This window comes from Orbicella faveolata, unplaced genomic scaffold (assembly GCF_042242905.1).
Source record: "Orbicella faveolata isolate gen_17 unplaced genomic scaffold, um_ofav_v1 contig_46, whole genome shotgun sequence".
Classification (NCBI taxonomy): domain Eukaryota; kingdom Metazoa; phylum Cnidaria; class Anthozoa; order Scleractinia; family Merulinidae; genus Orbicella; species Orbicella faveolata.
In genome coordinates this window covers 12,022,567-12,047,317 of record NW_028301576.1, presented here as the reverse complement: position 1 = coordinate 12,047,317, position 24,751 = coordinate 12,022,567, and the positions used below count along the sequence as shown (strand labels likewise).

Genomic DNA, 24,751 nt, shown 5'->3' with positions numbered 1-24,751 from the left:
GCGAACTGTTCTTGATCTGGTTGTTTCATCTCAAGTTGGCTTTCGTTCTTGTCAAATTTTCTTTATGTCAGGACGAGAAATTCTTGCCCATTTTCGTCTTCGAAGAGGCCGAAGAGGCGAAAATCTGGTGGAACCCACAGGTTCAGCGTCGAACAAGATCTTTGGCTCTGAGCGACCGAGGGTCGCACTGTAACCAAGAAGAATGGTTGAAGGAACTCGAGGACAATAGTCCCACCAATGAAGCTAAAGGACAAAATACAACAAGTGCTAGTCGCACGAAATTGTTGTAGAACGGACGCGATTCCGAAACTTCCACAACGAGAGAGTCAAGCGCAGATGTAGATGTTGACAATCAGTGACAATGTAGACCTCGAGATTCCTCTTTTTCATGCTTTTTGGCTTCACGAGGCATGGTTTCAAAAAATGTCTGGAGAACGAAGGAGCCTAAACTTAAGCAACATAATACCAATGCTGCCGACGAAATCTTTTAGGTAAAAGATCACGGCAGTTTAACTTGTAGTTTGTCCCTTCTCGGACGACTTCACTGCCACACGGGTTTCCGCGCCAGAATATTAGTCGTCTGTTTATTTCAAGTCGTCATAACCCATTGTTGGGGTAAACTGATCCATGCCGACATCTGTCAGTGCGGAGGGGATTTTTAACACCTATTCATGCAAATCTCATAAAAGATTTTTCGTGTTTTCCTCGATAAAATAAAACTGCATACACGGATGAACATTTTTAGTTCGTTTACGCGCGTCTTCGGATGGAATTGGCTGAAAATCGGCAGGTATGTTCTAGGATACATCCTTCGAAAAACCGTGTCGGGCTTTGTTTAATTTCGCTTCCGTTTCAAAGTTATGGTCTCTTTTGTAGAGGGAAACGTCCGCATTAAAAATATCAAAGTTTAGGAGGGTGTAAGAAAAAAAACCAAACCACATCTGGAAAATCGCAGACAAGATTTTTGAGGGTGATGTGTAAGAAAACATTTCCGATGTAAATCACGCCGCTCCGATAATTCACGCGAGGAAGCGAACCAGTTTAAGCGAAGCAGTGTTTCTGGGTATTTCTTTTAGTATCACTGCGACAATAGCTTTTTAGAAAATTTCAAAGATATTATTGTATTCTATAACTATTAAGCTTTCAGAAAATGTATAGGTTGATAGGGTTTTCTTTCAAAGCGCCAGCGTAAGAGCGTGATTTCCAAACACTGTCAATCCACCTACCATGATACCTTAATGGAATCACCTTCATGGTGTTAATTAAAGCAATTATTGGGAGCAATCCAAGAAATTCTTCATGCCTGCTGTTGCTATTCCATGTGCAAATACTGTGTGCATATTAGTGAAAGTCAGATACGTATTGGGCATTACGACTATTTTGGGGAAGTGGGGAACGTTGGATACAAAAGAACCTTTGATAATTCTGGATCAGGGAAATTCGTGAAACACCCACTGGAAATATAGAAATTTCAGTGGGATAAGAAACAAAGAAACCCAATCCAAGACCCATTAATACGGTATTTTGTTGAATCATTCGATTGCAATTTTGCAACCAGTGCAAGGCAGTCAGCTGAATATCTTGATTACTTTTATTTATAAATAATATATTAATAGACTTCTAAAAGGCCATTGATTATTCGCGAGGATCTATATTTGTTGAGCCATGGCGGGGAAATCTTGAAATCTATACAAATGTATGCTTAACCTAGGCCACCGATATGTCATTCTGATGTTATTATCAGTTTGATATGTAACAAAACTGCATCACTGGTTGACTGGAAGTTTCTCCTCTTTCTACTGACTGAGAAGCAATGGGCCTACCGTAAGGGCCACTCGACCGAGTTATTACTTGTCCATTTAACAGAAAGTTGGAGACAAGCTGTTGACAATAATTTGGTGGTTGCTACTGCTTTTATTGATTTTCGAAAAGCCTTCGACTGTGTCTCTCATCGCACCCTGTTACATAAATTGGAAATCAAATTTGGAATCGAGGGCAACCTTCTCTCTTGGCTTACAGATTATCTGCACCACCGGACACAGGTTACGGTTGTGAACTCCACTCAGTCAGAGGAGCTAAATGTGACGTGCGGCATCCCTCAAGGATCGGTACTAGGCCCGTGTTTGTTTAGTTTATACACCAATGACATGCCAGAGGTTGTGACATCAGGCAATCTCTACCTGTATGCTAACGATACTACAGTTTACTGCATCGGATCCACCGTTGATGAAGCATGTAACCTACTAAATAACGCACTGAATGAGCTTAACAAATAGTGCATGACTAACTCGTTAACACCGCACTCTTCAAAATGTGAAGTGATGTTGTTCCACCGGGGATCCTTCACTGGTCCACTCCCTTTGATCACCATTGGAAATGACAACGTTGCATGGGTCTGTCACACAAGGCTGCTGGGCATTACGATCAACAGAAAACTTACTTGGGCGAATCATCTTAAGGCATTAAGGTTACTTCAAACCTTCGCGGGTGTCCTTCAGAAAAAAATTCGTACACACGCTGTTTTGAAGGAAACCCCAACAAACTATATATCAATAGAAAGGTTATAAAATGTAGAATTCGATAAAATTATATTCTTTTTTGCCGATTGCTTTCCCATGGCGGCAGAAGCCGTTAACGTTAAAACAACCGACTGAAATTCCGGCGAATTAATCGGATATCAAATGCAATCGTTGATGCAAAATAACTGTGCAGTGTTGATCACAAAGCATCAATCTCTCAAAGCGTGTCAGCATTTTCTTTTACTTGTATTGGTTATCTTTTTGTAGATCTGTCAAGTCCACTATCCAAGAATTCGCGTAACGTGTTGCGTTAGAGACCGCCACGAGAAAAGTATTTGAAATGAAAGAATTCGCCGACAGGTTTTTGTTCCCTATCCATCAGTGAATGTTCTTGTCAAATTTCAAGGAAAACCGTCGATTCTGCATACCCGATTAATTCATTTAAAGAGGAGGGATTCTCTCGAAAAACGAGTGCAGTTTTCGCCTTCTAAAGATTTATAAACGTATCACGCCTTCTCAGGGGGATATATCAACTCAAAATGCCGCCAGCCAATGAAATAACAGAACCCCTAGCGTTCACAGTAAGGAAAGTTGAGCTTCGCGGCAAAGCGATAACTTTACAGTCACGTTTTAGGCCCGGGGGAGGTACTTTGGGAATTTCTGGGTGGGAATGTGCCGCTGGGACCCTGGAACCCTTAGCCTATACCAGAGCTAGTTCAGCTGAATTTTGCTAACCTATACTAGAGTAAACTCCCCAAATCCCCCCATCTATCGACACTGTTGAGGCTGATTTGCGTAAATTTTAACTTGCCGATTTGATATTTTTTATATTTTTGAATGGCAATTTCTGGTTTCCTTACTCTAGATAAAATCTTCAACCAACCAGTCAGTTTTGTGAAAAATGATACCCTATTCTAGACCCAAACGCTCTGATTTATATACCCTAGAGTAAACTGCTCGAAAACCATACCCTTCACAGCGGCACATACCTATATAGCCCATATATGGCAGTGCCCCCCCCCCCGGGGGTTTTAGGCGCATACGTTTTAGGCCGGTGGTCAACAATAATAGGCAAAACGGAGAAAAGCGATGTGCAACAAAACAAAAAGAAACTGAGGAGCAATTGCCGAAGCGTGATTACAAAAAGGCACTCTTGACGGACGTGAAATCTCAAATTGAAAGTATTTGATATACGATCTCTGGATTAAGCCGTTTGCCGCGAAAAGGTCGCTGAGGAGTCCATGCCTTTTGGGGATTATGACACCTTGACGGTTTATGAACTTTTATTAAAAAAACCTCTTTTTCCCAATAACTCGCGCGCGTTTTAATATTTTATTTTCATTTTTTTGGAAAATGTTACCTGATATAATGAACATTAATTTGGTTGGAAAAAAGAAAATTTGGAAAAAGTAGCCTCGCAGAGGTTTGGAGTAACCTAATGGAACAAATTTGTCAAAAAATTGAACTTACTGAAAAAGTGCTCTTTTCTTAAGAGAAAATCACTTCTTTCCCTATACTTTAAGGTGATTCGCCGTTCAGTGACATACGGCCTCGCTATTTGGGGGAACTGTTACAACCTGGATTACATTAAATCCCTGCAAGCACTGCACTGTCGTGCTGGAAGGCTAATTTTTAATTTGCCACGAGACACACCATCAGTACAAGTTAGGGAACTCACACAATGGGACTTGATTTATGATGTGTATAAGCGAAGTCTTGTCAAACTAATCCACAACATAGCTTGCGAAAATATGCCCGCAATGATTTCAGATTTAGTTGTATGGCGTAATAGTCAGTATAACTTAAGAGGACATAAGAAGGCCGTCGTTCCACGACTTTCCACTTATTTCATAAAAATTCTGTTTGTTACAGAGGAGCTGTACTGTGGAACTGTGTTTCAGAATATTTTAATGATTCTTGTAATTTTAAACAGTTTTATTCAAAGGCAAAGTCTATTCCAATATTTAGGGAAATCAGATTTGCGATAAAGTAAGTTAATTTCTTATATTTCATTCATTTTATCAGTAGGTAATTAAATAATTAGATAATTAATTAGATACACGACCCCTCAAGCATGTAGTGCTTAAACGATAATCGTGTTTTAAATAAAGGATTTTACTTACTTATTTACTTAAGACATTATTTTCAAACTCAATACATTTGGCAGATCATGAATACAAATTATGGTTTTCACTTGATGCAAAGCGATATTTTCTAACTTCTATATATGAACTCATGCCCATAAAGGTAACTTGAATAATTTTCTTCTAGGAGTTACGGGAGCAGTTCCCTGTAAATACAGCATTGCTACGCACTCTAGAAGCCAAAACTTAATGTCAGTTTCAGCCACGTTTTATGTCGCATACGCAATGCAAACCATGGAGGGAGCATTGCTCGCTTACTGGTTTAGTGACAATACAAGCGGTAAATGCAATCTCTACATTGTTGAAAAACCCTGAAATGGACTTAAGGAAAAGCTTTTTCACGCATTTTGAAGCCCCCCAAAAGAGGCTTCTGTTTAGCTATTGAAACAAAATTGAATGATTTGAAGGCAAAATTCTTTAATTTTTTTGTGCACATGCATGTAACTTTGAGACATTTTAATTAGGCTTTCATGAGTTACTTATGTTCGCAATGCAACACGAAAAGAACTGAAAAGCTACAAAGAATATTAGGTACCACTAAAATCGTCAGATTGAGACAAGAAAGGTCTCTGATCTAGTTGAAAACACATTTTATGATTGTATACTCTTTGAATGTTTATTTGAAAATTGTCATTTCCAACATTTTGTTGTTGTTGCTACTGCATGAACATCTAAGATGTTTATTCTGTTACAATGCACATTGTTTTCGTATGTAAGCTTGAATGAATGAGTGAGTGAATGATTTAAGCTTTTGATATGTTGTTGGAAAAGTGATAGTTTAAATTTCAGAAAAAGAACTCTTGTTTGTTATTAGTGTGTCATTACTGTAATAGATTTTATCCAGGTCTTTTACGTGTATGCTTAGTTTTCTATCAGAGTAGCTGTGTTTCACACTCCTAGTAGTGGGGGAAATCCTTGATTCCCGACCATAGTGACAGCCTGACTTTATGCGTAAAAAAGAATGAAATTTGTAACATTGCCACGAAAATTCGGGTGAACCAGTCTTAGTTCAAGATATTGTAGCGCAGAATTCAAGATACTAGAAATCTACTGAACTGGTACTTTGTCTGGATTTTAGATTAAAAAAAGATATATTAACTTTCACGCGTAGGCATGGAAACTCTCAAACTTTTGTAAAATAAATATGGAGAACGCCAGCTACGAGGGCAAATTTTTGTCATTATACTTTTTTGTAAGGCTTTGTTGCCACGCGCACTGTGATTTGTCAGTTTAGTATAATCTACTGTACGGCTGCTTATAATTTAAAGCTGTCTCCGAAGCCATCAAACACACTTAGAGATAAAATAAATGTCTTACTAACATTGTCTTCGCAGCGAGTACTGTATGTTACGAAACCTCGTTTTTTCCCGTTCGATTTATGGCCCTCGCGCTTCGTGCTTGGGCCAGCAGAAATTGAAAGGGAGAAAACTCAGTCCTTAACTTACATTACGGACCTCAAACTCTGTTAGTAAGAGGTGTTTAAATTGAAACCAGTCGTAACATATTTAACTCGAGCAACTGTTTAGACCGATAGGCGTACACAACAGATCTAGATAATCAGAGTTTTCAAATTAAGGGAGGGATAACAATAACGACTTCTCATTTCTTCTCAACAGATTCTCCAACCAAACAGTTTTTGGTATGGTGCCTGGAAGAGCTGCACGAGTTTTACAACACCAAGAGTAAGGTGAAAATCACACCTTGGGACCCAGACAACACAGTAGATATTGATGAGATTTACATCCAGTTATCAATACTGAGAGATGATAGAAAACCTCACGAAACAACGAAAGAAGAGATTCAAGATTACGCTGAAATGTTCAAAGGCTGCGGACGTCATCCTAACCCTAAGAGAATTCTAGTCTACGGTAGACCGGGAATAGGAAAGTCTACTTTCACTCAGAAAATTGCTGTGGACTGGACCAGAGGCGAGAGAGAAATCCTAAAGAAGTTCCATGTTTTACTATTAATTAAGTTGCGAGACGTTTGCGACTGTCAAGATTTCCGCACCATGCTGGAAACTGCAGAACTGATGTCTGCTGATGATCCAATGGCAGTCGATAACTTGGATAAATATGTCCGTGAGAACCAAGGCAAAGTCCTGCTCGTTTTTGATGGCTATGACGAGTACAGCGGTGGAAAATCATCTCCAGTTGATAAGATCTGGAGAGGCAGTCTGCTGAGAGGTTGTTGTGTTGTGATCACAACACGGCGAGTAAAAGAAGAGGAACTAAGCAAGCAGAGTCATGTTCAACTCGAGCTCAACGGGTTCGATAGTGAGGAGCAAGTCAAAGAGTTTGCAAGCAAGTTCCTTAGTGATCAGAAAGACGTAGAAGAGCTTGTTGAATATCTGCGGAAACAACAACACCTTTGGGACATGGCGAAGATACCACTTCTCCTATTAATGTTGTGTCTAGTTTGGAAGGAGAAAGACAGGAAAGGACTACCCGCATCTGGAGCGGACCTTTACTCAAGATTCATGCAGACCCTCTTGTATCACCTGAATTCAAAAGATTCAGAAGACGAGTTTCAAAGCATAGATGAATACACAGAAGAACTATCGAGATTAGGAGAACTTGCTTTTTACGCTCTTTTGAAGAACTGTCTTCATTTCAGCTTTAGCAAACTGTCTGATAGCGATGTCTGTAAGAAATTTATTGACACTGGTTTTTTGCAAACTTCAAAGCTTTCAAGTTCGATTCCTGAGAAAATCGTCTATTTCCTCCATAAGTCCGTTCAGGAGTTCGTCGCTGCCAGGTTCATCGTTCAAGAACTGACGAATAAGAAAAATGAAAGTGTCACCTGCCTTTCAAAAATTGATTCTTTTCAAAAAGTAGTGGAGATGTTTGAAGTTCTGAAATTCACCTGTGAGTTGTCTTCAGATGCTGCCCGCGCTGTTCTCAGTCATCTGCAGATGATAGGAGACAAAGAAGGTCTTACAGCGTACAACTTCACTGTGACGCCTTCTGTTGAGGATTTGTCAAATGATCAAAAATGGTTTATTTCTATCAGTTCGGATTGTTTGTTTTCCTGTGCAGCGTCAGACAGACAAGCAGTGTTCCCAATTTTTCTTAAGTGTGTTAATTGTGTTCTAATACTAAATGGTGAACAGTTTTCTATTGCTGCCAGAGAACACGTACTGAAATCCACCAGTAGTCGTCCAAACTATCTTTTTTTTGAGCGAGGTTATAAAGGGAAACAAATAGATGATGAAGTTTTCTCTGTACTTCTTGATTTAAACACTTCCCTCGTGATGTGTTCGGGGGAAGTCAGGAGTGTAAAAAAGTACTCCAGTCTAGAAGTAGAGAGCTTTTTCCTTAAGAAAGAAGGACAGCAAATGTTGCTCTGTGTTACTCGCATTTGGAACGGCTTCTACGACGTTCTGCCTACTGAACTGCTCACTGAACTCACATCAACACCAGTGTCTCCTTCTCAGAAGCCTGTTGATGACTTGTCAAATAATGAAGACCACAGCAGTGCTTTGGTTTTGACTGAGAACAGACTGGACCAGACTGGCCAGCATTGCCTTTCATTCGTCAGAGAGATTGAAATTTACTACCCAACAAGTGAGGAACTCACGGTTGTGAAAAACGTGTTACCTTTCATAACACATCCTGAGAAGATCGAAATCTACGGCAGAAGCTCTACGTCATACGACACTGGGCTGATAGAGAGTATGGTTTCCAACATTCACTTTTCTGACAATCTCCACAGCTTAAAACTTGAGAACATCAATTTGACAGCAACATGTGCTAATGAGATCGCCAGTTCACTGTACCAGGCTGGTAACTTGCACGAGCTTGACTTGTCCAAGAACCCGTTGTACAGCAGTGTGAGGGGTTTGGTTGAGAACCTTGATCACGTGACTGTCTTAACTTTGAGCGATGTCAATATGGGAGAGGAAGAGGCCGCGGTACCTGGAGCTTCATTGGCACGTTTAAATGAGCTAGAAGAACTGGATATATCATGGAATGCACTGGGTCATGGGATCATTGAACTGGCTAACCACATAGACTGTGTCCCTTCTCTGACAGAGCTGAACCTACGAAATACAGAGATGGGTGCAGAGGAAGCCACAGCTGTATTCCGATGTTTACCAAGTATTACACTTCTACGGATTCTTGATTTATCATCCAATCCGCTGGGTTATGGGATTATGGAGCTGGCTAAACACTTGATCTTTGTTCCTGGTTTGAGGAAGCTGTGGTTGCTTGACACACAGATGAGCGAAGAGGAAGTATCAGCGCTGGCCCGTGCACTGAAGGATGTACCAGAGCTGAAGACTCTTAACCTATCATTCAATCAACTTGGCCGAGGAGTCAGTGTCCTGATTCAGCATCTCAGCAGTGTTCCTGAGCTGGATGTCTTGTCTCTCTATGGTGTTGAGATGTCAAAATCAGAAGCCGAGGAGTTGTGCACAGCATGTGGAAGATACACCAGATTAATGACTGAATACCATGTAAGTGTTTTATTTCTGTTGACATTTATATGATTGTACCCTTTAAAATAATATAGCTCGTAGTTCTGTTGGCAATGAACCACTTCAAAAGCAATTTTTAAAAAGATTAGATAAAAGAAAATACAATTGGCATATTTTGTAATTTCTATTGTTTTCGCAATTTTTTTGTGTAATTTAGCAAAAGAAGTATAGCCTGCAGAACAGGTGTAATTTTTTTGCTTATTTCAGGCGACAGAGACGAAAGCGAGGTGAGCACGAAGCGCGAGTTGCACACGAGGGGAAGAGCGCGAAAAAAAAAAAGTAACGCCTTTACGCATACTTTTGCAAGTTGTTCCGGCGTTCAAATATGAACGCAGCAGCCACTTCGTTACTTGACGACACGTGATCCTCGTATGTTTTTCAAACACAACATGGCGTTCGCATGATCTTGTTCTGTGGATGAAACTATTCGAGAAGCCCTTCGTTTATTTCCGAACGTGCCTCCTTCCTCCCTCCCCTTTAACCCTTTTACACCTGCATGAAATTGGCTGCGACCCACCCGTAATTCCCTGTCGTTTTGTGGAATATTTCAGAGCGAGAGGAAGCACAAAAAATAAACCATATGCGCAGTAACCACAGACACAAGATCAGGTTTCAAGTTATCGTGTATTTAAAGTTGACTAAATGAGGGTCCAAAATATTAAAAAACATCAACATTAAGAACTTAACTTGATGTGTAAAACTGATAAGAAAACAAGAAATTATTATTATTTCTTTGCAGCGCGACAAAAGCCGAGAAAATTGAATTGTGCAAAATGAGTTAATTATTGATTTCGGAGAACAAAACGAAACCGAATAAAAGAGAATTTCTATTCTTTTACTTTAACAGATAACATTTGAGAAAACATTGGAAAATAAAAGCGAAAGACATGTAAAAACCAATTTAAAAACAAGAAATCAGATAATTTCTTCGCCGCGCGACGAAATAATACAGCGCAGCGACTGAAAGATGAAAGGATGGCAAAAAGAGGCCAGTTATTTTGAGATAAACGATATTTCAACTGTGTCAAATTAGTGCCTACTTAGTTCTTTTCTCAGGACTTCTGTAGTTAGTGAATAATACTCGAAAAAAATTATATTTGAACGAAGCGAATAAACTAAACAAACAAACCAAAGAGGTCGTCGTAAATAGACCAATTTCGCTATGTTGAAATTCAGCCTAAAACAATAGATCTAAGTACGAGGCCTCAGGGAATAACAGAGTTTGTGTGGTTGATTCCCCAGAGCCTCGTGCTGAGGTCTATAGTGCTAGGCTGAATTTTAATATATCGTAATAGGTCTATTAAATATGCAGAAATGCAGCGTGCAAGTTACTGTTCACTTTTAAAACCTAAAATTCCCAAATAGAGGCAACCAAAGGGAAGAAACGTGACAAGAAGTTCAATAATAATAAATTTTCATTCAAGATAAGGGGAAAAAAAAAACTATCTAAGACCAAAAAAAGTTCAAAGTTTCGCAGACGTGCTTCGCTGCATTATCATCAAAACTCACTTGAAAGCGCACATTCTTCACCAGAAAGGTTCTAAGACCTTGGAAGTTTGTAGATTTGGCACACAACGCGCCAAGATTACCTGCACTTTTCGAGCGCCACTTTTTTTAATGCTGTGATTGGCTGGTCATTTAAGGGTGTGTCTGGGGGCGGAAGAGCTTAAAGCAATAGTATGCGTACAGGTGTTATTTTTTTCGCGCTCTTTCCCTCCCGCGCGACTCGCGCTTCGCGCTCGCCTCGCTTTCGCAGAACAAGATGATGTGACGGCCATGTTGTATTTGAAACACATTCGAGGATCACGTGTCAAGTAGCGAACTGGGTAGCCGCGTTTTTTGAACGCCGGAACAACTTGCACCACAGTATGCGTAAAGGCGGTATTTTTTTCGCGCTCCTCCCCTCGCGTGCGACTCGCGCCTCGCACTCCCCTCGCTTTCGCCTCTGTTCGCCTAAAATAGGCAGAAAAACTGATTACGCCTGTTTTGTAAGCTAAACAAGTACATGAAAGACTCCTCTCTACATTTCAAAACTTAGCTACTAAGCACTCGCTCGTATCGTTTCAATCACCTACGAATTTCAACTTCATGGAGCAATTCAAAGTGATAATCGCATCCAGAGCTGAGAGCACCTTAAGTTTGATGTAGTGAACTCAAAAGAGAAAGAAGGTATGACAAGTGAAATTTCGCTATCTAGAGATTTAGTTCTTATGAAAGCTCGCAACTACCGCTGCGTGTTTTGAAACCGTACTTGGTGGTCCTTGTTTGTTGCCAGTAGGGCTTCATTGAAACTTCAGACTTTTTTTTTTCAAAATTCGAGCTTCCAAATTAGGAGTGCGGCCGTTTTCTACGATGCGGCCTAAACATGGACTTTTACGGTATTTTTGGGTTGGTCCGCGGAAGATGGAAGTGTCTGCTCAGAGAGAATCAAGAACTAAACTTTACTGCATTTTCATTTTAAGCTACCTGTATTAATCAATGTATTTTTCGAAGAGAAAGCAAAGGAAAGCAAGACCTCTGTGATCGATGAGTGAAATTTCTTTATTTGTACTACTTTTATGAAATTGTTCGCGCTCAAATAGCAGAGAAACACTCTTCTACCCCTCCCAATCAACGGTTTTTTTACCACCCAAAATCTGGGTGTGCACGTGACCAGCCCCATCCAGGGTATTGCTCGAGGGGGAAGAGATAGGACCCTGAAGGTTGATTTGTGCCCAGTACCCGAAGAAAGAGCGTTGCGTGCAAGTAAATGTACGCTCGATGAAAAATTGAAACGAGACCAAGATGAAAAGCCGCATACACCACTTCCACGTTAAATCGAATGGGACGGCTTCATTTCAACCATTTGTTACACAACATACTTCATTGAACAGGTCAAAAACAAACTAAAAATGAAAAAAAAAACCTTTAGGCATAAGAATAAGGGGGCGCAACCCTTGTGGGAGACGTTGAAGCGTGATTGGACTAGTTCCAAGTGTTTAAGTGGGTGCCATTTAGTTGATTATGGACTTAAAGTTGATAAAGGTACGCTTGCGGGGTTTTTTTCCCCATCTAAAGGAAGGGGCAATGGCCTAATGGTTAGTCGAGCCTGGAGGAGTTTATTACATGACGGTAAAGGTAGTCTAAAGGGCCTTTTGATCAGGGAAGAGTTCTAGTTCTTGTTATAGTATGCCTTTGTCCCTAGAAAATGGCCGCAACTTTCGCACATGTTTTACTGAATAAAGATTTGTTGTCGTTGTTTTTGTTGTTTGGCTAATGACAAGTGTTCTCACCTCCGCGAAGAGGGCTAGTAGGGCTAGTTAAATCCCTCAAGAGACTTTCCGGTTTTTCCGAGATTGAGCATGGTAATCTACAATGATTTGTGTCGTTTCAAACAGAGGGGCGACTTTGATGTGGCAATTACAGAGAAAGTAGTGACTGTGAGTTACAAGGACAGAATATAGCAGGCCAAAAATCCAAGTAATCACATGCGTAGAGCAGTGCGTAGTGTTAAAACGAACTCGACAAGAACTTCTGACTACGATGTAAACAGAGTTTAATTGACAGAGATCAATGTTCCATACAAACTCAAATGAAACGAATCACGTGCCAAGACGAAGGTAGAATTAAACTACGTGCTGTAAGCTTAGCCGTAAGTCGTATGATGTAAACCGTATGCCGGTTCGAACTGAAATACAATAACGAAAATAGAAGCTAACGTAACTAACATACCGAAGTATAAAGATAAAATAACACAAATGAAGAAACTGTTGCTAACATTCTCAATAACGTCCGTAACATGGAAGTGTAACATAATCGGCACTTATACTGATCGTACGGAAGGCTGGAAAACGATTAATAGGCTACACGGTGTGTAACTTGGACGGTACTTTTATGGCAAAATAACCCTATATTGGAGATATGGACCTAATCAAGCGCGATTCCGAGCATACAGAACTAACTAACCGATTTAGTAACGATAAAAGGAAACTCAACCGAAACAAATAACAATAGAAAACCTAAGAACTAACCCTAAAGAACAAGGAATAGATTACTCACGTTGGTTTGCACACGCACTGAACTTGACTTGATAGAATAGACGAGTAACAGTGTATAGAGAAACTATGGCCCAATGCCGAGTGGAAGTTGACGCAGTGAAATCTGCACTTGAACTGACCTAACGGAGGAAAACCTCGTGGATATATCTAACCGGAGAACACGTACGCAAAACCTAGCGGTTATGACTATTTCCCTAACGGACATAGCAGCTGAAGGCTGGTCAACCACAGTAGATTAAGTAAGTAAGTAAGGCCTTGTTTGAAAGTGACAATTACTTGATAACATCTACGGTAAAGTAAGTTCCTGCGTCCAAAAAACGAATTAACATCACGTTTCAAAACCAACATTCCGGCCCCTTAAAGGCGGTACTGCAGATAGCCTTTACAAGGAGATAGAAAAAAGGGTTTGAAACATGAGGTTGACTAAATGATAATACTATTACTGATATTAATTGGTAGATTATATTGTATTGTTCAAGAGAGTTCTGCAATCCACTGAAACTAATGGATTGTCGGTGTTCATAAGTTCCTTAATTCCTTGAAACGGCGGCTGCTTCCAGTAGCACAATCTTGTCGATTGGTCGCACGAGTTCCGATGTACTGGTCTTTAACTTGACGGAACGAACTAGTCCATCTCTACGGTTGGTATACACCTCCAGGATCCGACCGAGTGGTCAGGAGTTACGGGGCTTGTTGTCGTCAAAGACCAGGACGATGTCGTCTACTGCAAAATTCCTCCGCTGCTTGTGCCATTTCTGCCGTTGCTGCAGTGACGGGAGGTATTCTCTGACCCATCGCCGCCAAAATATGTCTGCTAGATACTGCACTTGACGCCATCTCCGATTGTAGTAGTTGTCATGGCTGGTAAAGTTTCCGGGTGAAACAGTAGGTCCTGAGCGCAGCAGCAGCAGGTGGTTGGGTGTCAGAGGTTCTAGGTCACGTGGATCGTCTGACAGCTTTGTGATAGGTCGTCCGTTGATTATTGCCTCCACTTCACACAACAGGGTGTTGAGACCCTCATCGTCTAGCACTTGCTCTTTCATCAGTGCCTTCATGACCTTGCGCACCGTCCGTATACACCTCTCCCATACTCCGCCATGGTGAGAGCCGGCTGGTGGGTTGAAGGTCCACTTGATATTCCGTTGGAGGAGAAAGTCATGAATCTGCGATTGATTCCATTCGTTGATTGCTTCCCGTAGCTCGCGCTCTCCCCTCGCGAAGTTCCCGCCGTTGTTGGATCGCATCCCTCAGGCTGACCTCTCCTTGCGATGAATCTGCGCAACGCACTGATAAAGGACTCTGTGTCCAATGAGGAAGCCGCCTCTATGTGGACTGCACGTAGGGTGAGACATGTAAATATCACGCCATACCGCTTGACCCTTGTCCTTCCGCGTCGCACTTCGAATGGCCCGAAGCAGTCTACACCTGTGTAGGTGAACGGCGGTTTCGAAGGCGTTATTCGGTCTTCGGGAAGACTCGCCATCTTTTGTTGAGCTGTTGGCGTCTGGCGTTTACGGCAGCTGAAGCACTCGTTGAGAATGTTTCGCACGGCAGATCTTCCGTTTATTATCCAGTATCTCTGCCTAGTGAGCGACAAAGTGTACTCTAGGCCCGAATGACCAGCAACGTGGTGGTAATACTGGATAAGAAGCTTGACCACGTGGTGTTTCTTTGGCAGGATAACTGGATGCCTTGCATCGGTACTGATTGGCGCTCGTTGTAAACGACCACCAACTCGTATGAGACCATGAGTTAGGATTGGGTCAAGCTTGAAAATGTTGTTAGATTTCTTCAACACGTTCTGTCTGCTAGAAGTTGTCTGTTGGTCCACTTCCTTAAGACAACCGAGTTCCTCCTTGAAGTATTTGCTCTGGACGTGCTTGAGGATTTCGAATTCAGCGTTGTTCAGTTCCGCTATGGTGATGGGCGTGGTTGTGTCGGTTGACTGAATTGGACTCGTCACTCCTCTCCTTCGTTCCTTGCTAAGACGGGAGAGGTTTGACTTGTAACGGAGTATCCACGCTACTATCTTCTTGAGATAGGTCCAGGATGAAAACCGTTCAATGATTTCTAAAACGGGATCTCGAGTAGAAGCTTCGATCATATGTAGCGCCGCGTCTTTCTCGACTTCTGGGTCATCATCAGGAATGGTAACGTTCATGTCAACAGGTCGTTGTGGCCATGTCTCAGTTGACTGAGTTAGGAATGCTGGGCCATGTATCCAGCGTTGGAGAGAGTCTGCTGACGCGCCTCTTGATGCGTCGTCCGCTGGATTGAATTGCGTGTTTACGTATCGCCACTGAGAGGGAGAAGATGCGTCATGTATCGTTGCGACCCGATTGGCAACGAAAGTCTGAAAGCGCCTGTCTTGATTTTCTAGGTAACGCAGGACACAGGTGCTGTCTGTCCAGAAGAATGATTGACTGATCGGTAGACTCAACTCCCCTCGAGATATTTTCTCTAGTCTTGTTGCTACAACGGCTGCTGATAACTCCAGTCGGGGAATGGTAACTGGTTTGATTGGTGCAAGTCTGGATTTTCCCATGACAAATGAACATTTCACGTTTCCATCATGACCTGTGATTCTGAGGTATGTGACGGCTCCGTAACCCTGTTGTGACGCATCGGAGAAGTGGTGAAGCTGGCACGACGTGATCTCGCCGAGGTCTGGCGACTTGAAGCAACGGTCGATTGTTAGTTGCTCTAGTTTGGGTAGCTCTTGCAGCCATACTTGCCAGCGGTGCAGGAACTCATCTGGAATCTTGTCATCCCAGCCATACTTGTTACGACAAAGGTCTTGCAGGATCAGTTTCGCATTGAGAATAAATGGAGCGGCGAACCCCAGGGGGTCGTATACTGAGCTGATTATGGATAGTATACCTCTTCTTGTAGCAGGCCTGTCCTTAATGACAATACTAAAACCAAACTGATCGGAGGCTACGTTCCATTGTACACCAAGAGCTCGCTCCACTGGTAACTTGTCGAAGTCGAGGTTTTTGACTTGAGCTGCTTGTTCTGACTCTGGCAAGGACTCGATGACCTTTCTTGAATTAGACAGCCATTTCGTGAGCTTGAATCCGCCTCGTGCTAGGAGCTCACGCAGTTGTCTTGCGAGTCGAATGGTGTCATCATCTGATCCAACTGACTTGAGGCAGTCATCGACGTAGAAATTGCGTTTCACGGTTGCAATGGTTTGGGGGTCAAAATCTGCTTTGTTGTCTTCCGCTGTTTTCTTCAGTGCGAAGTTTGCGCAACTTGGGGAAGATGCGCCTCCAAACAGATGGACTCTCATCTGGTACTCTTCTGGCTGATTGTCGAGATTTCCGTCTGGCCACCACAGGAAACTCAGAGCCTCGCAGTCACTTGGCCGGACGCGTACCTGGTGGAACATTGCTTCCACATCAGACATTAGGGCTATTTGATCCTCTCTGAATCTGGAGAGTACACCAACAAGAGAGTTAGTCAGGTCCGGCCCCTGTAAGAGCTGGTCGTTCAGTGAGGTTCCGTAATGCTTGGCTGAACAATCGAAGACTACTCTCACTTTACCGGGTTTCTGTGGGTTGAATACGGGATGATGGGGAAGATACCAGCGGGTTCCTAGAGGGCCAGGGTCTTGACTGTTCACTTTCCTGGCGTAATCCTTAGATAGCAGATCGTCCATAAACCCTTTGTATTTCTGATGGACAAGTGGTTCTCTCAGCAGTCGCCTTTTCAGCTGGAGGAGTCGGCGCTCTGCTAGAGTTCTGTTGTTCTGTAGGCGTGGCGGGTAGGACTTCCAGGATAAAGCCATTTCGTAATGACCGTTTTCTAGTTTAACTGTTTCTTCCATAATGTTCAGAGCCTTCCGGTCGTTGAGTGACATAGACGTTTTTGATTCATAGAAGGTGTCGCTAAATTCTAGGTTGCAAAACTCATGAAATTGTTGATCAAGGGTCTTGTTTCCTTGAACAAAGTTCGCAGTGGACACTTCAGTCGTGGCTGCTCTGCCCAACGGGCCGTTAAGCACCCAACCTAACACTGTTCGAGTTCCAAAGGGACCGCCATCCTCACTTGGTCTCATTTCTTTGGGTTGTAGAGCCTCTGGTACGTCGCTGCCGATTAGAAGGCCAATCTCAGCGTCTATGTGAGATATGTTGACGCCTTTCAAATATGGCCAGCGGTCGACATCCTCTTGCCGGGCGATAGCTTCAGGGGGAATAGGCAAGCTTGGCCTAGAGTAGACCTTTGGCAGCTGTACTGTCTTGTTCTCGCTTAGATCGAAAGCTTCCAAACTGACTAGGGAGCATTCAATAGGCTCGCTTTCACCTTGCAGCGTTGTTAGTGACAGCTTCGTTTTAGTTCCCTTGAAGTTCAGCTTTTCCAAAAGGCTTTCGGTGCAAAACGACGTGTTTGAACCGGAGTCCAGGAATGCGTACGTTTCCACTATTTTACCATGACCCTTTGCCTTGACCCGGACTGGAAGAATCGCGAGCCCGGTTACTGAATTACTTGATGTGGAGTAACTGGACTTGATGTAACCATTGTTGGCAGAGTTAGAATTAACGGGCGGTGGCTCCACGCCTTTGCCTTGGCCCCCAGTTGGGCTTTCGGTTATGGTTGAAGCGGTTGACGCGTTTGCATTGCTTCTTGGATGTAGGAAGGTAGAATGTTTACCGACACACCCTTGTACCCTGCAGAAGCTTTCCTTTGGACAGTCGCGCACGAAGTGACCGGCTGTCAGGCAGTTACTGCAGAGTTTATGGTCGTCCACGAACCTTTGCCTTTCCTGGAGAGACTGTTTGCGAAACTTGTCGCAGCGTGATAGCCAGTGGCTAGAAGAACATGATGGACACTTGGGTTTTTCCTTTGAAGTTTTATCGGGTGGAGGTTTGCCTTGAGTTGAGAAGCCCCCTCCTCTTGGCGGTTTTCTCGACGATTTGCCGTTAACTTGCTTTCCCCTGTTTTCGTTTACCACCTTGCCGAAAATAGGATGGGTTGCAGCTCTTGCCTTAGCTGCCACAAAGTCCATGATATCTTTGACCGTGACGTCTCGGTTTTCCTTTTCTATGATACGGTCAACAGTATCGCGCCACTTCAATCTAATTCCAAATGGAAGCCAGTCGATTATCTTCTTGAGGTTGTCGGGATTGTCCAGCTTATTGACGTAACCAATTTCCTTCAAAGTATTGATGCAGCTTGAAAGCTGGATGGAAAATGCTCAAGCGCTGATCCGTCCTCAGGTTTAATCGATGGCCCCTCAATTAGTCGTTTAACATGCGCGGCAGCGATCTTGTAGCTCCGACCGTATCTTTCCTTCAGCAGCCTTCTCGCTTCCACGTAGCCTTCTTCTTCTCGCATGGAAAGACAACTCCTCATTAGTTCCTGGGCGGAACCAGAAGTATACTGCACTAGGTAGTACAGGCGAGAGCTTGAACTTGTGGTCTTCTCTTCCACGAGGTGTTCAAACGCGTGTATGAAGTCGCAATAATCGATGGTATCACCGCTGAAAACTTGCATACTCGGCTGCGGAAGAGTCAGTGCTGCTGTACTTTGCTGCTGATGACGTACAAGCTGCATAAGGGCTTGGTTATGTCGATCTTGCGTCTCCATTAGACGAACGAATGATGCATCGTGATGGCTACTGGGTTTGATGTCATATGGCAAACTTTCTTGGTTTGGTGTCATCCTATGGCGATATTCAGGTGCTTCGGGGTTCAGAGGATACTTAGATGGCTGTCGAGTTTCGTTTGGTTCATAGGGTTGCTTGCCTTGAGAACCGATTACTGTCTCGTCAATGATATTGCCTGGGTGGCCTCCCTCCATGGGCGTAGACGCAGACTTTACGGGTTTGAGTGCTGCTCTGACCGGCGTGACTTCATCCCGATGAAACAGCTCACGCTCGCGGTTTTCCTCGGCTTCTGCCTTCTCGAACACTTGTCTCTCGGCTTCAGCCTCTGCGATGTCGGCTTGCAGTTGGATTTCCGCTTTTCTTTGCTTGATTCTCAATTCTTCGATTTCGAGGTCGTGCAGTTTTTGAAGGGTAGCTGCCTTGGCCTCTAACGCTGCCTTTTTTGCGGCGGACCTTGCGTTTGCACTAGGGGTGTTGCTTGTGCGAGAACCAATAACAGATCGCGTGTGGAACGAATCACGCGATCCGGCGTTACTTACAGAATCCTCGGGGCCGACGTGAGCACTTTGAGCTGTCAACAACCTTTGAGCGTCTGGTTGCATGATCCATGAAGAGATTTCTCTCTCTAGTTCCGACGCTAGTTCTACGAGCGAGTCGTAATATTTTTCCGATTCTTGACGTTCTCTTACGGTCTTAATTTGGCTATGATAAGCTTCATGAGCGATTTTGAATTCCTCTAGAACTTCGTTTAGCTCAATCTGGACTCTTTGAATGGCGTCGGCGGATTCGCGTGCAGACAATAACTCGTTAAGTCTATTGACCTTTCTTGTCACGTTTGTTTTCGCAAAACTGCGGGCGGCCTTTAGATCATCCGGTGATTGCGGTTTTGCGGAAGCCATTGTGGAGCGTTAATCCTTGATAAATCCGATTAATTGCGGTAGATAAGAAAAACGACAATCGTGCGTTACACTGAATGACAAATTGCAGATAACACGGGGTTGAAGTGCGTTGGAGTGATTGACGTGCAAACTAGTCAGCGAATTCTTCGAATTCCTTCGCGGTGCAGCATGTGAGTTACAAGGACAGAATATAGCAGGCCAAAAATCCAAGTAATCACATGAGTAGAGCAGTGCGTAGTGTTAAAACGAACTCGACAAGAACTTCTGACTACGATGTAAACAGAGTTTAATTGACAGAGATCAATGTTCCATACAAACTCAAATGAAACGAATCACGTGCCAAGACGAAGGTAGAATTAAACCACGTGCTGTAAGCTTAGCCGTAAGTCGTATGATGTAAACCGTATGCCGGTTCGAACTGAAATACAATAACGAAAATAGAAGCTAACGTAACTAACATACCGAAGTATAAAGATAAAATAACACAAATGAAGAAACTGTTGCTAACATTCTCAATAACGTCCGTAACATGGAAGTGTAACATAATCGGCACTTATACTGATCGTACGGAAGGCTGGAAAACGATTAATAGGCTACACGGTGTGTAACTTGGACGGTACTTTTATGGCAAAATAACCCTATATTGGAGATATGGACCTAATCAAGCGCGATTCCGAGCATACAGAACTAACTAACCGATTTAGTAACGATAAAAGGAAACTCAACCGAAACAAATAACAATAGAAAACCTAAGAACTAACCCTAAAGAACAAGGAATAGATTACTCACTTTGGTTTGCACACGCACTGAACTTGACTTGATAGAATAGACGAGTAACAGTGTATAGAGAAACTATGGCCCAATGCCGAGTAGAAGTTGACGCAGTGAAATCTGTACTTGAACTGACCTAACGGAGGAAAACCTCGTGGATATATCTAACCGGAGAACACGTACGCAAAACCTAGCGGTTATGACTATTTCCCTAACGGACATAGCAGCTGAAGGCTGGTCAACCACAGTAGATTAAGTAAGTAAGTAAGGCCTTGTTTGAAAGTGACAATTACTTGATAACATCTATGGTAAAGTAAGTTCCTGCGACCAAAAAACGAATTAACATCACGTTTCAAAACCAACAGTGACCGAGTCACCGGCGTAAGAAATTTGACCTGGGCCTGCCAAAAATTTCCAATAAGACCCATACTTATCCGAACATTTCCGAGGACGTTCTGAAAATTTGCATTTTTGCCGGTGCCATCCGCCAAACGTAACGCTGTCGCCAGTACATTTCCTTGCAAAAACTGAGCATTTAGAGAGGTGAACCGTCATTTTACATGGAATTATCTTTTCCGGCATTGGTTCGAATTTAAATATTTATTTTTAAGTGTGTCACTTCAGTAGTAATACTAACTGGACCTCGTGTCGCACAATTCAGGGAGTAATCGCACGAGTAAGTTCAGAATCAGACGAACGCGAAGCGCGAGGCCAATTTGAAATTACGTGCACGATTACCCCCTGAATTGTAAGACACGAGGTCCAATTACTAATTAATCGTATCTATAACAAATTTCGGAATTAAAAGTGTCTTTTGAATTTCTTTTGAGCGAAAAGGATTATAGCGCTTTTCTTGAGTTAAAAAACTGTAGGAAACATTAAGAAGGGAGCCATTAAAGCGCGCGTAATTGACGTGCGAATGGCGTAGGCATCCAATTACAAAAAGTTCAAATTGGATACCTGTATAATTGGACACACACGTGATTACCGATTACGTGACAAATAGGCCCGCGGAGAACCAATCGCGATCGAGAATTTTGTTATAGATATGATTAGGACCATGATAGCTCAAACTTTTCACTTGGTCGTGATAAAATGGTCGGAAGGCGTGTGTAGGCGTGAGATTGAAGTATTCGGCCTGCAGCTACATGTAGGTGAGCTACAAAAGTCGGCAGGAATTTTGCACCTTTAAGAAATCCCTCACGGAAGTTAGAAGGTGAAAGCTCTTTGTAATGAAGATTGTCTTCGTTCGTCGAAAGCATTTGGTTGTTGATGGAATTGACATCGTCACTGGTCATAGTGAAGGTTCGAAATGCGTTCCATGATTGGTTCACGCTTGTTTCTCGACACACGCTAAAAAATATCACACACCAAAGGATACTTCATGTACCCGGGTCATGCACTAGAAACATCGAAGAAACTTCATGGGTAATTGTCATATCTTGTGCTATAAGAGGTGCTTGTCGTTAGTTTATGGGCTATCGTTATGTTTGAAGACACAACAAGAAGCTATTTCTCAGAGGGAAATAGTTTTTCGTTTCCGGAAAGATACTCAGAGTCTGAGAAAGGCTGGGGTTTTGATGATATTTTTGCGTGAGAAGTCCTGGGCTGAGGGGAATTTGTGTTCATATTAAGGCGCCACTTTGCGCCGTACTGATCTGCTCAGTTGCCAGAGCCTGGGGTTTTTCGTCTAGGCGAGGTGTAGTACTGATCGTATTGTAAACGAGAAAGGGCTAATTAATTTAATTTGTCTACATATGTATCATTTTTTACAGTCAACACACTTCGAAATGCATTTACTTGTGATATGCCCAAGGAGAGGGAGGTACCCCTTACATCGGCTCGGCTGATGTCCAGCCTCAAAGCATAGAGTTTTTTAAGACATTTTGGTCAAAAGTAGAGTATCGATTTTGGTCATTTTGGTCCCAAACTAAGTATGGTTTTTGCACTCTAGTCTTTAATTAGGTATGCTTTTTAGAAGAAGCTACTTCTTTCATCATTATCGATAAGACCAGCAACTAAAGCCATTCACAATACCATTAACATCATTCTGAACAAGGGAACTAAGGCATGTCTGAAACAGGGTATTAATTTAAGAGTCAGGTCACAAATAGGGTAGAAAAATTGCAGATTTTGGTCTTAATAGGGTAAACCTTTAGGAAGCGGGCCGCACGGCCTCCCCAAATTTTTTTTATTTTTAAATTCAAAGTATTGTGTGTGAGGCTAAATAAAGCTAAGAGGCAAAAGCATTCGACACATAATTTTTCCATTTCTGTGTTAGGCAGCACTTGATTCGAATGGATACGACACTGTACGTTTTGTTGTCGGTGACATATTTTTCCTTTCAAAAAGGACGTCTTATGGGTGACGACAATTGTGCAGTTATTCCTCCACTTTTGCTTCAGTATTATGAAGCTAAACTACAAATGCTATCGGCGTTTTCATGAAAACCAGCTGTTCAAATGCCGCGGTGCGTCAAAATACAAATTTTGTTATTTTCAAAAGGGCGCTCTTAGAAGTAAGGCTACTCGAATCGTGGCGAAGAATTTGACAAACTCAACTACATCTGGAAAATGTCGCGATATAGCAACGTTGATTAAAATACGTTATGATGAATTAGTTACCTTCCACAATATATCGTACCTGTAGAATCGTCCAAGCGCTCCATGTGCATGCGTGTTCTTTTCCGTAAACAGCTACAGAAAACGGGCGGGATTGTTATTCCTGACAAGTTTTCTGATGGACCAAAATTATGTCGCCGTAGTTGTGATCTTAATCACATTTAAATCAAGCACGGAAACAGATATCTTCGTTTCTCTAGAGAACATCGTTTCAGTTTGACTTAGAACCATTTAAATCGCCAACTATTTCTCCCTGTATGACATTTTAAGTTCCTTTTGCTTCCGTGATACGAAATTAAATTTGGTTTTAACAAGTTACTTTTGCTGAACATGTTGACCTTGTGAATTACCAGCGTTACCTTGATAACATTCATACTCACTACGTGAATAAGTCACTCTGAAACGGAAAACAGTACCATTTCTTTGTTGAACTAAACAAAACTAACTGCTTCCATCGGCTTAAAATATCGCATCGGTGGACAAGTCGTGTGGTGTGGTGCTGTCCCTACCTCGAAGATATATTTCTTTCTCACTGTCACTATGCGATTAGAAGTCCATTTCGTAGTTTTCTTCGGTTATATAATTACGAGAAACGAGAGTTTCAATCGTAGTTCCCCATTTTCGCACAAGGCAGCAAGTGAAATGTTGCAATTGCTTCATTTTGTTGCGATGCACCGAATTTTTGCGGAGATTTTGCCACCTTTGGGACATGGCGAAGATACCACTTCTCCTATTAATGTTGTGTCTAGTTTGGAAGGAGAAAGACAGTAAAGGACTACCCACATCTGGAGGGGACCTTTACTCAAGATTCATGCAGACCCTCTTGTATCACCTGAATTCAAAAGATTCAGAAGAGGAGTTTCAAAGCATAGATGAATACACAGAAGAACTATCGAGATTAGGAGAACTTGCTTTTTACGCTCTTTTGAAGAACTGTCTTCATATCAGCTTAAGCAAACTGCCTGATAGCGATGTCTTTAAGAAATTTATTGACACTGGTTTTTTGCAAACTTCAAAGCTTTCAAGTTCGATTCCTGAGAAAATCGTGTATTTCCTCCATAAGTCCGTTCAGGAGTTCGTCGCTGCCAGGTTCATCGTTCAAGAACTGACGAATAAGAAAAATGAAAGTGTTACCTGCCTTTCAAAAGTTGATTCTTTTCAAAAAATAAAGGAGATGTTTGAAGTTCTGAAATTCGCCTGTGAGTTGTCATCAGATGCTGCCCGCGCTGTTCTCAGTCATCTGCAGATGATAGGAGACAAAGAAGGTCTTACAGCGTACAACTTCACTGTGACGCCTTCTGTTGAGGATTTGTCAAATGATCAAAGAAGGTTTATTTCTATCAGTTCGGATTGTTTGTTTTCCTGTGCAGCGTCAGACAGACAAGCTGTGTTCCCTTTTTTTCTTAAGTGTTTTAATTATGTTCTAGTATTAAATGGTGAACAGGTTTCTATTGCTGCCAGAGAACACTTACTGAAATCCACCAGTAGTTGTCCAAACTATCTTTTTTTGACCAAGGATTAAGAAGTAAAGACATAGATGATGATGAGGTTTTCTCTGTCTTCTTGATTTAAATACTTCCCTTGTGTTGTGTTCGGGGGAAGTCAGGAGTGTAAAAAAGTACACCAGTCTAGCAGCAGAAAGCTTTTTCCTTAAGAAAGAGGGACAGCAAAT

The 24,751-nt window shown here is 42.3% G+C and overlaps 3 protein-coding genes across 4 annotated transcripts in view; 2 read left to right on the top strand and 1 right to left on the bottom strand.

Moving 5' to 3' along the window:
* The window catches only part of LOC110047848 (NLR family CARD domain-containing protein 4-like), a 55,718-nt gene that overhangs the window by 23,377 nt on the left and 7,590 nt on the right, over positions 1–24,751 (top strand). For both annotated transcript variants that reach the window (XM_089278432.1, XM_089278431.1), the window contains exon 10: positions 6,280–9,122. In XM_089278432.1, the coding sequence (XP_089134558.1) occupies positions 6,280–9,122 (2,843 nt within the window). The remainder of the gene's footprint in view (positions 1–6,279; positions 9,123–24,751) is intronic.
* Positions 18,334–19,833, bottom strand: LOC149098392 (uncharacterized). Its single transcript, XM_089278442.1, has one exon. It carries the CDS (start codon positions 19,685–19,687, stop codon positions 18,338–18,340), a length of 1,350 nt encoding a protein of 449 aa, XP_089134568.1. The 5' UTR covers positions 19,688–19,833; the 3' UTR covers positions 18,334–18,337.
* On the top strand, positions 23,571–24,616 carry LOC149098391 (uncharacterized). Its single transcript, XM_089278445.1, has one exon. It carries the CDS (start codon positions 23,789–23,791, stop codon positions 24,599–24,601), a length of 813 nt encoding a protein of 270 aa, XP_089134571.1. The 5' UTR covers positions 23,571–23,788; the 3' UTR covers positions 24,602–24,616.

Excerpts from the sequence above, each read along its gene's own strand:
- LOC149098391 (XM_089278445.1), top strand. The coding sequence starts at position 23,789 with ATGGCGAAGATACCACTTCTCCTATTAATGTTGTGTCTAGTTTGGAAG.
- LOC149098392 (XM_089278442.1), bottom strand. The coding sequence starts at position 19,687 with ATGGCTTCCGCAAAACCGCAATCACCGGATGATCTAAAGGCCGCCCGC.